Source organism: Calonectris borealis, chromosome 7, assembly GCF_964195595.1.
Source record: "Calonectris borealis chromosome 7, bCalBor7.hap1.2, whole genome shotgun sequence".
Classification (NCBI taxonomy): domain Eukaryota; kingdom Metazoa; phylum Chordata; class Aves; order Procellariiformes; family Procellariidae; genus Calonectris; species Calonectris borealis.
Genome location: NC_134318.1, coordinates 31,857,141 through 31,872,296, shown reverse-complemented (window position 1 = coordinate 31,872,296; position 15,156 = coordinate 31,857,141). Strand labels below are relative to the sequence as shown.

General features: G+C 40.7%; 1 protein-coding gene across 1 annotated transcript in view; it reads left to right on the top strand.

Moving 5' to 3' along the window:
- Positions 1–15,156, top strand: part of LOC142084374 (VPS10 domain-containing receptor SorCS1-like) — a 309,600-nt gene that overhangs the window by 265,508 nt on the left and 28,936 nt on the right. Inside the window, exons 17-19 of the mRNA XM_075154993.1 lie at positions 745–858; positions 1,867–2,038; positions 13,118–13,304. Of these exons, the coding sequence (XP_075011094.1) occupies positions 745–858; positions 1,867–2,038; positions 13,118–13,304 (473 nt within the window). The remainder of the gene's footprint in view (positions 1–744; positions 859–1,866; positions 2,039–13,117; positions 13,305–15,156) is intronic.

Here is a 15,156-nt window from a genome sequence, read left to right as displayed (position 1 = left end):
TGTGAACAGAATACTGATTAAAGGCGTTTTTTGTTTGTTTATTTGTTCCACAATAACAATTTTTATAGAGTCTTTGTTTACCTGGAATCAAAAACAATTTGAACGGTTGTTTATTTTTAATGGAACCAAAGCAAATTTAGTCATAGCTAAACCCAAATTGGGACAAAAGATTACAGTTTGACTCATTGTTTCTAACACACGATTTTTGGTAGCATTTCCTCTTCCAAATAAAAATAGAATTGAAGATCGCAGCCGCCTTTTCCATTACCAAATACACTGTTAATGCCTTCGGTCGAGAGCTCTCTCATGGCTGTAAATTTTCCTCTACAGCTCATGTGATATAGTTTCCAAATAAAATTAACTATTTAGTACTTCAGTTTTCTAAGATATGACTGAGACAGCAGTGATTGAACTTAGCTTAGATCTCTGGCTTTTATTATATTTGGGTCTAGAGTTGAACCTGAGAAGCACTGTTAGACTGTGGAGGGAGAACAGGGAATGCGGTAGGTCATGAACTACCTGGTCTGGTTCTGCTCGTTTATACTGGGACATTTGTAAGGTAACTCTACCCCTCCAAAAAAAGCTAAAGCAGGATGAAGAATCTGTTGTTATATCAATAAAAAATGACAAATCCTAGTAAACAGATTGAGGAACATCAAAACTTGTATCAATAATAGCATAAGCTAATACCTGTATTTGTTCTTTTAGTTTTTTATGTGACTGTTTCTTTTAATGCTAAAACAGTGATTATGGATATGAACGTCACAGCAATGGGCAGTGTTTACCAGCATTTTGGTATAACCCATCTTCCGTGTCGAAAGATTGTAGCCTTGGACAGAGTTATCTCAACAGCACTGGGTAAGTGGCACACCAGACTTTATTTAGCTAGAGCATCCAAACAGACTTTAACGCAATGACAACTACAGATTGCATTTACTGTAGTGTCTCAAAGCTGGCTGAAGCCCTTGGGACCTCTTCTTCACTGAGTTTGTTAGCGTGCACAGTCTGGCATTCCAGATCTCCATTGTGTATGGTCCAGTCCTTTCCCTGAAAAATGATGCCTTAAAGAAACTTGCGGGGAAAACTGTAAGGCAAAGGCCAAATAATAAAAGTCGCTGAAAAGACTTCTCTTAAAATCATGTGGGATCAGGTAAGGCAGAAACGGTAGAAAACAAATTAGAGGAAAGAGGTGAAACTGAGGTATATGTGAACTGAAGTAACAGCTAGCCTGAATGCTGATTATTCTTTGGCCCTCTTGGAAGTCAATGGAAGATGTAGTTTAAGTTAAGATACTGACCTCAAACTTCATTTCTGATGCAAGTGGTTAAAGCAGACAAAGGAACCCAAGCTGTATTTTGGCATTTTGTACACTCAAAGATAAGCAGAATTAGTTTTTTTCTTCAACTCTCTTATTTTTGTAGCTCTCGAGGGTTGCATCTTTAGAGAGAGTTGCCTCACAACTGATGAGAAGTGGAGAGCGTGTGAGAAAAGCTGTTAAACTATGCCAAACAGTATAATAATTGAATACAATTCCATACTGTATGTGTTTATCATTTATAACTTTATAGTTATTTAACATATAACATAGATCATCGTATAATTTTATGTTTTAGGCAATTTATTAGTACGTCGTATATAGGTGTGCTATGCACGAAAGTATTACATGCCATTAAAAACAGTGTTAACTACTTGTATGTTAGGCACATGGGGAATGCTTGACTGAGACAAATGCTCAAATATATTTGGGAATCTGTTTTCTTCCAATCTCCTTAGTCTAAAGAAACCTCAAAAATGCCTCTCTGTTCCCAGTTAACCCTCTTATGCTCCCTGCCAGCATCTTGCACAGATTTCTCTTTTTCTTTGCAGATACCGGAAAGTTGTTTCTAATAACTGCACGGATGGTGTGAGAGAACGGTACACAGCAAAACCACAGCAATGTCCTGGCAAAGCCCCCCAGGGCCTTCGCATAATCACATCTGATGGCAAACTGACAGCCGAGCAAGGACACAATGTCACTTTCCTGGTGCAGCTGGAAGAGGTAAGCTCTAATTTTATGTTGCATCCCAGGCCCCATGGGTATATTTGAGTCTGATTCATGCCAGACAAAGTTTGTAAAGTGGTGAAGAGGTAAACCAAGAGAGTGTGGGATAAAGTCAGTCAGCTCCACGATGTAGCTGGGGTGGAGTATGCTCGAAAGGGTAATGGATGATGTATGGAGATGATGAGACTGAAAGTGTATTGTGTTGCATAGAGTAATGGCTGGGAGAAGTTGATAAAAACTGGGAACTGGTTTGGTTTGGGAATTTCGCAGTAGAACTGGAGAGTGCAGGTTTGAATCCTAATCCCCAGCCTTACCCGTGCTTTTGACTTCTTGCTGTGTTTGAAGCTGAATTTCCATTTTCACTTGCTACTGACTTTGAACCAAACGTGGCTAAAAGTACATGTGCAGATCTGTCCCCATCACACAAGTTGGTACGTATTGTGGATGACATCTCAAGATGTCTTCAGCAGCGTTAAGTCTGAAATTGATTGCAAATGCGAAGCTGATTCAGACTCTGATCAGAGCCTGTGTTTTTGTTACATCTGGAATTTAACTTGGTATTTCACTGTTCTGCTCCCTCCATTTCTGAAACCTTAGAAAAAAATGTTTAAAATCTTTTCGCCTGTTTTTATTCCTCAGCACTTCTTTATCTATGTTTAATTGTAGGCTCCCAAATAATAACTTTCACAAAATAACTATAGAATCATAGAATCGTTAAGGTTGGAAAAGACCTCTAAGATCATCGAGTCCAACCATCAACCCAACACCACCATACCCACTACACCATGTCCCTAAGTGCCTCATCTACACGTCTTTTAAATACTTCCAGGGATGGTGACTCTACCACTTCCCTGGGCAGCCTGTTCCAAGGCCTGACCACTCTTTCAGTAAAGAAATTTCTCCTAATGTCCAATCTAAACCTCCCTTGGCGCAACTTGAGGCCATTTCTATTTTCTCTTTTTCCCTAATGCAATTTGCTTTCTTTAAACTTCTACACTTTTTCCTGTGTAGCTGGCTAATAAATCCTAAAACAACTATGTTTTTACACTAGGGCACAATGTCCATTCCTTTACAGCTTAGAGTATTCATGGAAATTACTTCTGACTCTCTCCATAGTAAATGTCATCTGTAGTGAGGAAAGAGAAATGAGGATGACCTCTGGAGCTGAGTTTTGTAGAGGGTGTGTTGGGGTTTTTACATCTCTATTGTTGATACTTTCCCCAGCAAACAGGTGTCCTGATTTGTAAAGGCAATAACATGTAATAAATCATACCTAACCTGAAGCAGTTGTTTGACCTGAATGTTCATTTTCTCCACAATATGGTCACTTTATTTCAGTAATGATGGTCATACAACATTGCTACTGTAGATGCTGTCATAACAGTATAAACATATAATTTCATCTGGATAAATTACTGATTTCTGTGTTTAAAGATGAAGAACAAAAAGTCCAAAACAAGATTAAAAGTCTTCAGGCTTTTAAACAAATTAAAAAAAAAAAAATCAAGAAAGTTGTTGTTATATACCTCCAAAAAAGTGTTCATTATATCGCCTTTCTGTTCTCAGCAAAGTTTTAAAACAGATTGAGAGAAGGAGATGGGTAATCTGGGAAGTCAGTCACAAAACTATCAAAGAAATATGCCAATAGTCAGAGGGAGAGACAATCACCCACAGTGTGGGAAACTCAGGACAAATGTCCTGCTCTTCCTTCTCTGAGCATCTGAATTCACATATCCTGTAAGAATGCCCTGACCACTCTGTTATGCAGGGATCTCCTGTGAACCGTTGTGTCTTTTCTGTTGATTCTGATCTTTTTTGATAACCCTGCTTCAGTATTCACCAGAGTCTGAAAGCAACACCTTCTCCATTAGGAGATGGAGTCTTTCTCATGCTGTGTATCAGGGAGTATGTAAAATATGTTTTGATGAGCGAGTCAGCTTCTGAGGATATCTAAAGGGGGGGGCTTTCTTTCAGTATATCTGATAAGGAAGGGGTTAGGAATTGCTCTGAGGGCTGAAACAGTATTGATCAACCTCCAGCCTTTCTGATTACTTTGTCTGCTAGATGAATCTTCACCTCCTGCTCCTACATTTGTCAATATAAAGAGTTTACAGGGCAACCAACAAAACTTTTGGGTGAATTTGACCCAATCTGACAATGACTTTGGGCTGATGTTGCAGCGAAATAAATATTCAACAAAGAAGAAAATTTGCCCAGCTATATGCAAGCTATAGGAGAATAAACTGTGATCATAGCAGCATAATTGTATATACACTAAAGCATTTACCAAATTAACTGTTTCAGTAACAAAAATCACACCACTCACTAGAAAAGTTAAACAACCCAGCAAAAGAACAACCTCCCTTTTATAGAACAGATATTGATTTCACAGAATCACAGAGTAATTGAGGTTGGAAGGGATCTCTGGAGATTGTTTAGTCCAACCCCACTTCTCAAAGGGAAGTTTCTTTCCCTTGCAAACAAGGCAGAGGTATCACAAGACAAGGACTTGCCATTTTCTGTTTAGTTCTGCCCTGCACAGGTATACAGCATAGTACAATCCAGGATGTTCAGCATCCACAAAATCTGTGCCACTCCATTTTTGCTGAAGAGAAGGCATCAGGCAAGTTTAAAAAGGCTGGATATGTCTGTGTATGCATGGGCGATTTTTCCCAATGGCATATGAAGAAAGTGTTTCCTATTCAACCGTTGCCCCCTGGCGTGGTGGTCAATATTTTTAAGTGCTTTGCCCTGGTGGGGGGACTCTTCCTTTAGCTTGTGTCACAGTTAATATCTTTTAGGATGGAAAAAAACAGCGGCCTTTGCTTATGTTGTAGTCCCTTTGCATCTTAACATCTCCTGTATCCCTCCAAGACAGTTTGTTTGAAGCCTTCAGATCTGCAGAGCTGTTCCATACACCGCAGCTTCCCAGCTCTCTTTTTTCATGTCTATATTCCACTTAACCTGCAGGAAAAAAAAAAAAAGCTAAGAAACTGGTGAGCCAAGGTACAAGAGTTCATTTGAGATTTGTACTCCTATTATCTTTCTAGGTTTTCTGCTCCATCTAAGGACCCACCTGGGTCTGAAAAGAAGAACGAACTGCAGAGGCAGGCTTACTGGAGGCCCTGAAAAGTCACTGCATCTCTGTAGTGGAGGGGTTTGCTAGGAGGGGAGGAAAAGTGCTAAGAGGGGAGGAAAAGGCAAATGGTGGCAGTAAAAAACTGTTTTCAGTCAGGTGTGGGATTCAGGGGCAGGAACCACAGCACAGGGGTTTCTTGTAGAGCCTGCTTGTGCCTGTGGTGATGCTGAGGGCTGGGACTGTGTCATTCTGACAATGACACAATGTCAGTAAAAGATATCTGAAGAGAAAAACAAGGACAAGACATTCAGAAATGCTCTGCTATTGAAGAAGACACAAAAGGAAAATAATCACTGAAGTCTGTGCAAGTGAAGAAGGGGCAGGCACCAAAACCAGCAGTGCGTAGAGCATTGCTGATTTCTGAGGGCTGGGATTCTGGCCCAGTTTCTCTAACCCTGACTCACATGAAATTTTCCTGTGAAGCATTTATATCTGGCAGCATATAAATATCATTAAAAGCAAAACCAACCAACAGCTCATATTTAAATGATCCGAATGTAAGAATGCTTTCCAAAGTGGTCTAATTTTCCTGTCACCTTTTAGGATTTCTGTATGACCTCTTAAAAACTGCTTGCAAAGTCACCTTGCAGTTAACACCTTTGGTCCTCTTATTGGAAAGGTTTGTCCAGGTTAGTTCTCCTATTAATCTGGGTATAATCATCATGATATTCTTACTGGGTGACAACAGCCAGGAAGCATCAATATTTCCTTTTATAAATAGCATATGTCCCATTGTATGAAGCATTATGGAAGTTTTAATAAGCAGAGCACCATACTCACACTGGTAATTTTGCTCTTAAATTTCCATTAAGCTAAGCAGAATAGCGATAGCATCTCTGTCAATAAATGGCAGCACAGGAGAAAACTAGTTATGCTTAAAAACAAATTTTCCTGTTGTCTCAGAATGCTGCCAGTTTAAAGGTTGATCCTTTGCCCTGGCCTGGGCTGTATGCACAGACCTATGGCTGGTACCTCTCACATTGCAGTGTTCAACAACAGAGTTGTTTCTCAGCCTAAACAACCTGAATCCTTACTTTATTTTTGCACAGCAACAAAAGAAACCCAAACCCAAATATTACAAAGCCATTTTCCTACTGAAGTTCTTCAGTCCAACGTCCCTGACATATTTTGCTGCTCTGTTGTAGAAAATACAGGAATTTTATTAAGTGGGTGTTGTTTCTGCATGCCTTCCCCATCACATGGTCATGTAGGTCTCCTGCCTGTCACAAACCCAATTGCTATTTGTGTGTTTGAGTTATTTGTTTGAACATCAGACACTTGTGCTTGCTGTACTGCTTCAGAGACACTGAAAGCTGCAGCCTCCACAACAACGCTATTCAACACAATGGCTTTCAAATCTTTTTCATCTGATTGCTCATACATCTTTGCTGAGGAAATGGATAGTAAAAATTCAGGGCAGAAAGGTTCAGGGCTTTGGCTGTTTCATTACAAGTAATTCACAGAGAAACTGCCTCCTCTAATTTATTTTTTATTTTGATAAAATGACAGCCAAAAGTCTTTGACATTCCAGGTCTGCCTCAGTTCTCACTTGACAAAGTCACTCCACTGGGAGTAGATTTTGGCTTGCTTTTGACTACTTGCTGCTGCTGTATGATGTTTGGATTAGACTAATGTGTGGGGAAAGCTCATTTGTTCCTACAGTTCAGGCCGTGGGCTAGAATTCAGGCAATCTGAACTCATTCCTGAACGACACTCTGAGCTCTTTCTGCGTGACCTTGAGTAAGAAACTTAACCTTCCTGGTTTTTTATTCCCTCATTTGAAAATAGAGCTTTGCTCTCACCCTGATGCCCTCTGTGCCTTTGATTTTTGTGCTTAATGCTCATAAGGCCAGACAACTCTCTCTTACCATGTGAATATACAAATGGAGCCCTGAATTTCCTAAAGACCACTATGGTTTTCTGTAATGACAACGTTCATAAATGGCTGTACAAGGCACATCGTGTCTCAGGTACATTTAATGAGCTTGGGGACCCTGCTGGGGGGACAATACCATTAGCATTTCCCACCTCAGCACTGTCGTTCGGTGCAATTCAGAATTCATCTCAGCTGAAGTCTCTGGAGATGAGCTTAGCAATAGGATTATTTTGATTGTTGATGTACCCAAATTAAAGATGCAAAGCTAGTAGTACTTAAAAGCATAGTCTATATTTTTTCATGGTATCCTACTGTGTTCCCTCTTTTGATATCACAGGTTAGTAATGATTACAAAAATACGAAACCTTCATCCTAACTTTCAACGCACATGCTGAATCATGGCTGTTTATCTTAGTAACACCACCACATTCCTGTTAATAACACAGAGATGAACGATCAGTACATCCCCTCTCCCATACCACTGTCATCTGAATTATAATTGCATTTTCTGTGTTACTGATGATGACAAGCTGGTTGGGAGAAATCAGAGCCTTTCATGCATTTTTAAAATCACTGCTGAAATTCCATGAAAATGTATGAAAGTTGACCTCGCCTTCATGATGACACACAGCACTACAGTCTTCTAATGCACCTCCAGTCACACAAGTTGAATTATTCTGCATAATCCTGAGAAGCTGTACTTATTGATTCCTGTGGAGCACGGAAGATCTAGTCCTGTAGAAAAAGCTCATAGCTGAGTTGAGCTGGCACAACTGGCAGTCAGAATGAATGATTTGATTAATACAATTAACTGTTTTGATGTAGAAAAAGAAGTATATGTGAAAAGTATCAAGCTATTTGCTCTGATAAAAGACACATTTCTGTTCAGTTTCTGATTTTAAAAAGTTAAGAGCATCTCTCTGAAAGCAGGAATGTACACACGAAGGCGTATTTTTCAGTACTTGATCAAGCTGGACTTGAATATCTGTTTAAAATTAAGCATATGCTTTAAACAGACCTAGACTAAAGGTATCCCATGCATAGATATTCAGTTGCAATGGAAATATTTTTGATGGATGTTTTCTGATGGTGACAGGAAAATGCCAAAGAGGGAAAAGGGTTAATCTAAAGAAAGCACAAAACATTAATCCATGAAGACAATCCAACAACAGCAGTGTCCGTCTCTTGCAAAGGATAATTAAATCCATTATCAACATCTGTAAGGAAGACGCATAAGTCGGTGCATAAAAGATTCATTTAAAAATTAAATCTGAAACATGGGAACCAGAATTAAAAACCTTGAACTGTATTTCATTGTTTTAATACTTCCATTTAGATACAAATACTGGAACTCAATAAGGAAAATTCGTTATTACAACCTTCTGGGCAAGATTCAGAGAGAGTGTTTGAGAGACAATTCTGCTAGGTGGGTCTCACATCTCACATACACCAAAATACTGAGAGCTACATAAAAGTAATCAAAATGTAAAAATACTGTTGCAAACAGTATGGGCTGTTTCTTGATATACCCTGAGGCTGGAAGCTTCACGGAGTTTTTTGGAAGCATCCAAGTCTTGAGTATGCACTAGACTTTTATACTTCTAGCAAGATACAGGAAAAATGTGCATTTGACTTGGGGGGACGGGGAGGGGAAGGAGAGAGGGGAATCTTTTGTTTATGCTTGAAATCCCCCTAGACATTTGATGAGAAAATCCCTTAGAAAACAGTAAATTTCTGATTTACATTTTAGTATCAAAGGTTGTATAGGTAAAGGGCATAATATGGGGCCTTGGGAAACTTGTTTTTAATTCCCAGGGCTTCTTTTCAGGCTAAAAGGAGTACTCACGTGCTTAAAGTTCAGCATATGCTAAAGTCTTTGGCTGGACTAAAGCCTTTATCAGGATTGCAATGTACTTCTTCAGGTTATATCCAAGCTTGTGCATATTGTATATACCTAGTACAAGGTAAAAAACATCCATCAAAAGTACTTTCATTATTTCAGCTATTGTAATTGGTTGCTGACTAGCTTAGTGTGTTTAAAATACAGGAGCTGAATGCAGAGATTTCACCACAAGCAGCCAACCTGGCAAATTTCTCCCTTGATGCCTAAGAGCACTGGCATTAAAGACCTCTTACAATGAAAGCCAGAGAGGCTGCCCAAAGATAGCTCAGTGCTGATTGCATCCAAGTGCTTCATCGTGGCTGCAGAAGTAATGGAGGGAGTTTTGTGTCTGCCTTAATTGAGCTAAAAGCTTCAGAAAACCCCTATCATGTAGTATTGGACTTGTCAAAATAACAAGGAGAAGCTGGAAGGAGCAACAGGAGAGATTTTTGCAAGGTGTATATATATGCATCAAACTGTTGCAAAACAAAACTTCTCTTGGTAAAACAGCCACTTGCAAATGGCTCTGGAGAGCTGCCTGAGATGCAGAGAGCTAGGGTGTATGTTGATGTAGATCAGGTGTGGGCTGTACGGGAAATGTTTTGATTTTTGCTCAGCTGCTTTCTCTTCCTGTCTTACTCTGCCCATGCTCTTACCTGGCACAGGTAAAACATTAGAACAAGTCAAAACACAGTCTCTTTGTTTTCCTGACTTTTTTCTCTCCCTTCCTGAGCTAGAATTTTAAATGTCAGCTTTTCAAAATGTGGCATTTTCAGAGAAGTGTTATAGCCTCGATCTTACTGAATCGAAAATGTATTTCCAGTTCAAAGGGTTTTAAAACAAAACAAAAAATGGCAAGACAAACGAAAAAGACTGGGGGAACAGCAGCTGAAGCTGTTTTCCAGTTAGATTTTCAGATGTCTCTGTCAGCATCTTTTCTCCCCAGGGAATTTGGAAGAAAAATTGAAATCTAAATCTTGCATGCCTTAGAAATGGCTCCCTTCCCTGGCAGCACCTGGAGAGACCATGGGTTTCATGGCTGTGGAGAAAATGAAGACAAGAGAAAAAACACTCATTAGAGCACAAATTTTGACACTTGCAGAAACGGGGCTGTTCTAAAATGCTGTCACCCTTTTCATCTTCCTCTGCTACGTCAAATACGCAGAGGAATGTACCTCGACCTGAAATATACTCAGAAATGATAAGCCAGCAGGGTCACTATGGTGGTGCAGTTTTAACCATGTGAACAGCATTTGTCCCAGCAGTATGGCTTTACTGAAAAATGTTCGAAGACATCATCTCTTTTTTAGAAACAAAAGATGACTAAAACCCTAGTGATGATGAACCTAGGGGAATTGGGAGAGCATCTAAGGGTACTTCAGAGATCTCTGTCTTTGTTCAGAGTCCAGCACCATGCTTGAGAGAATATGAAAGGAGCTCATGTATGCTCACTTCTGTCTGTGGAGGCATATCCCATTTGATGCCTTCTGTTGGCTGGTCAAACAGTCAGGATTGCCCAAGCCAGTGCATCATATTTGAAACTGCATATCTTCTTTCACATAACTCAGCTCAACGAAGGACATAACTCCGTACTTAAGACCATCGCCTGTGTTCCTAATGGCTCTTCGTGAGGACTGGCATGATGCCCCTAGTTTGATCCTCTCTGTAACACGGGTAGGAGCCCTTGCCTCAGTGATTTGTGTTTCAAAGAAGAACGTAAGCAGGTGCTTAAATGTCTAGTAAAGCATCCAATGGAGAATTTGCTAAGAGCTTTGCTGAATGGAGGCCTTAGTAGCCTGCATTGCTCAAGCCCCTTTCTCAGGTTTGACAATATGTCATTGAAAACTCTAGATGTTACCAAGTTAATTACTAAGAGAAACTTAGTTAAGAACTACCCAAGGGTAACCTGGAGCTGGGTTAACATGCAAGATCCCGGTGTTTCTTTCTAAAAGGATATTCAAGTTGGCCTTCTCATTAATGACTCAGCACCTCAGGGTTCCTTTGCCCTTGCTGGTGCTCTCAAGAGGAGAACAGGGAGTTGCTGTCTTTACCTTCAAGACACCAGGAGGCAAATGGCATGAGATATCTGTAGGAATCCCCAGACATATGCCTCTGTCAAGCGATGGCTTTCCCCTGCCACACCTTCAGTCTGGGATTCTCCAGAACAGAGCAACACAGTTATTTTTGTCTCATCCATTTGGAAGCAACTGAACTTCCAGCAGGCGCCAGGGCAGTGTAACATCTCAACCTCAGCCTATAAAAAGAGAGCATCTGGGAAAATTTCTCTCTCTCACCATCCCCAGGTATAGCTCTGCTCCTCCTGCTTTCCATTCAGGCAAGCCTCCACTATATCTGCCTTCACAACACGTTATAAAAAGACTGAGAGAACGTGAGGGATATAAAGCTTATGTTGCAGTTCCTTCCCATACTCACACACACACGCATTTCCCTTTCTGATGTGGAAACCTGCCTGATGCCAACCATTTACATGAGTACCTTTCATTCCAGTTGGGAATCCAGAGAACTGTTTCTCTCTCAAGGGAAAAAAAGAAGAAGGAAAAAAAAAACCCCAAACCAACCACAAAGCAAAAAAAGGAGAAGGAAACCAAACCAAAGTAAATTAAATGTCCTTTCAGCCAATTTTATGAACTGCCTTTAGCTATTAATTTACTGGCATTCTTCCAGACAGTGGCAGCTGCTTCAGCGCACCAGGCTGTGGGGTGAGCTGCTCCATGGCAACAGCCAGCAAGCGTGAACATACCCAGCATAAGCATCATGCAGAGCCACTGAGGGGGACTTTCAAAAGGAGCAAGCATGCTTAAAGTTAAGACAAGGTACTGCATCTTACCTGAAAGGGAGAGGATCTATAGCAGCCACGATTGTTATATAGGTCAGTGCAGGCTGTGTAACTGTTCGGCTGTCAGAAACTGCCCTTACCATAGGCATATCACTGCCTCGTGATATGAGAAATCTTACAGGTGTTTCTAGTATGTGAGATATAGGTTATAGTGATTTTTTTGTATACAAGCGTGACTCACTTCTCTGTCTCTTAAACAGGCTTGCAACAAAAAACCTCTTTTTCATCTGTAAGGCAGAATAAGGAAATTACATCACTCCCCTCTTTTGGGTTTTAAAAGCGTTTTTGGGCTGGGTGACTCTGACGTAGGGTTTGACGAAGCTGCGTGCACCAGGCTGGAATTCAGTTTCAGGAGTGGAAGATTAAAACCTGTTTCAGGATTGTTTCACGTTAGCAGATCCCTGTTCTAGCATGGAGAATACAGATCCCTGATATCCTTGGCTTTTGGTTTGTGGTGGGGTTGGTTTGGTTATTTGTTTGTTTGTTTCCCAACTGTGATTTTTATTTATTTATTGTAATTTATTGTAACAATTCTGAAATGTGCTAGATTAGCAGCCCACGAGACTAATGTCACAAGGTGGCAGTCTGAGTTATACCACAAACCTGCTCTGCTGGGATTATCACTAGGCAGGAGGAGAAGAGTTTAATCAGCTCTGTCAATTAATTAGCCCTTCCCTTCTGAGGCAGGCACAAAGGGTCCCACTTAGTGTCAGTAGTGTTGGTAGTTGTTCTGAAATATATACAAATCTAGCTCATTTTAAATCAGGCCACTGAGCAAGTCATAAACTGCTGTAAGCTGTCGTTATCGTGAGGCTGAAGCAGTTCTTTTGACACCCCACCACTTTGATATAGTTGACCCTTTCCTGAGGACTTCGCAGTTTTATCTTTCTGCTTTTTATGGTTTTAAATATAAAAGCTCACAATGTGAGTTGTTCCAAAGACTCCTGAGGCAATCTCAGTAGCTAGAGTGCTTGCTGAGATGAACAGCATTCCCCACTACAACCCTGCTCTTCACGATAAGGAAACCCAGGGGAAGGAGCCAGCATATTTTCCAGAAGATCCCCTAGCTCTACTGGTGATTGGGAAAGCAGGGCTACAGCACACACCTTGGAGGACACCTCCTTCACAGTGCAGCTGAGTCAGCCTCAAGAGGGGGGTCAATTTCTCTCCACTGACTACTGAGCAAGTTGATGAAGTGACCACCTTTCCTCTGGTAACATCAGACCTTGTGACTATCCTCTGGTTGGTCTAGGCCACGCTGATCCAGTCTCTCAAAAGAAAAGCAGAGTCTATTCCAACCCTTTCTCTCTTCTAAACCACAGGGAGACCTCCAGAGATCCCTCATTCAGGTGGATTTTGGAGACGGCATTGCTGTGTCGTATGCCAATCTCAGCTCAACAGAAGATGGGATCAAGCACATCTACCAGAACGTGGGCATATTCCGAGTGACTGTGCTGGTGGAAAACAGCCTGGGTTCTGACAATGCTGTCCTCTACCTGCATGTAACGTGTATGTATGTTCATAGTCGTCGTTAGCTCCTGTCGTTCTTTAAAAAATTATTACTTGTCCTTAGAGATGATATTTGGGGCTTTGCAGCCGGGAGCAGAGTGATGGGATATGAGGAGTGTTTGTCTGTCCTCCAGCAGAGGACTCCAGACTGAGAGGAGCCACGGGCAATGGTGACATTTGCTTTTTACACCATGTTCCACCTCTAGTTTTGGGGAGTCTAATTTGGGACACCTCAAAGGAGTGTCCAGCCCTTTCTGAAATGCACCTTCATTAGCAAGGTTACACTTCCAGAAAAACTTTAATCACTTTTAAAAAGCCTTGACTTTTACTTTGTCCATGTGTTTTGCCCTCAAATGAAATACAACCACCTCTGGGATGGAAACCAGTGCATTTCATTCTTTCTGTTGTCATAGGAACCAAAATCTTGGTGTTAAAGAGTATTACAAGAAAAAATATTATCTTCACATTGCTCTTCTGCTGTCCTTTTTAACCTTTTTATACTTAATATGTCTCTGATTTACAACTGAAGTGTATCTCAATTCCTTGTGTAAAACCAGCAGTGTGTTCTTTCATATTTGTTCTAGCGCATGGTTATGAACCCAAACGGTCAACCTATTACTGAAATTTTGTAACATCCCTAATGGATTTTGTTTGGGGCCATTGTTTTCTTTATAAAGTGGGGTTTTTTTTGTCGATTATTTATGTTTTCAACTATATGCCTCTGTGCCAGATTTACTGAAAAAAAGGAAATTCCAAAACTTAAAGTTATGCTTACAGAAATATCACTTACCCTCTACCAAATTAACTCCACATATTGTCTAGATAATTTAGCACATTCCATATACTTTAATTCTAGTTTTAGAGTTACTTCATACAGCGTGAAAGCAGCTGCCTCTTCAGGGGAAGAGGGCAGCTCTTTAATGGTGCACTGTCATATCAACAGATGGGAGCAGTGGGAGGTATAGCTGTGGGAGATAGGAGGTTTATGAGGGAGCACTAGAGAAGCAGGAGCAAACATCTCCGTGAATGCCTCCCTTCAAAAAGACCTTCGGTTCACAATCATAGCATACCATTTACGATTCCCTAACATGATAGATCCCAGTCTGTGGCAAACTTTTCTGTCACTTAATCCTTCAGCACACCACATGTTTGAAAAACTCATAATATCTTGCAAAAATAATTGTATTCATAAATTAGCTTATCATGAAGCTTGGGATTTTGATTTGGGGGGCTTAGCCTGTATCACTTCTGTGCTGAGGCACTGGTGAATCAAGGTAAATTCTCAGCTTTTAGACAGCTACTGATTTTTTTTTTTTTTTTAGTTATTTAAGTATCATTGTAAGGAGGGTAGAGAAAAGAGTCTCTGCTCGGAATAGACATATATACACTTTTGTGTAATTTCTTTGGTTCTGGAGTCGTATTCTAGTTTGCATCCCCGTGTGTGCTTGGGTAATTATCACGGGAGCTGCTGCGGGCTCTGAATGCAGAAATCCCCCTCCCACTGCTGCTGGTTATGAAAGTCAGCTCAACAGGAGCCATGGTCTTTTTTTTTTTTTTTACTCTTTGTAAAGGTCATTGGAAACAAATGGAGAAGTGTTTTCGTAGTTGATATTTCGCAGGAGGTTCTGACAGCCTCGTGCGAGCAGGGTTTGTAATCGTTCGCTGTTTGACAAGAGACGATTCCATGGGGACCATTGCACACCCTCAGCCTATCTGCAAAGTAATGAGGCCACGTGGAGCAACAACTGCTTTCTCAGGCAACAACCACAGAATGGAAGGAGAAGGCAGGTGTCCAGCCTTCACTCTCACTCATAGTGGCTTTCTGGTTTATAGCTGTTTTAATGCATTTTCT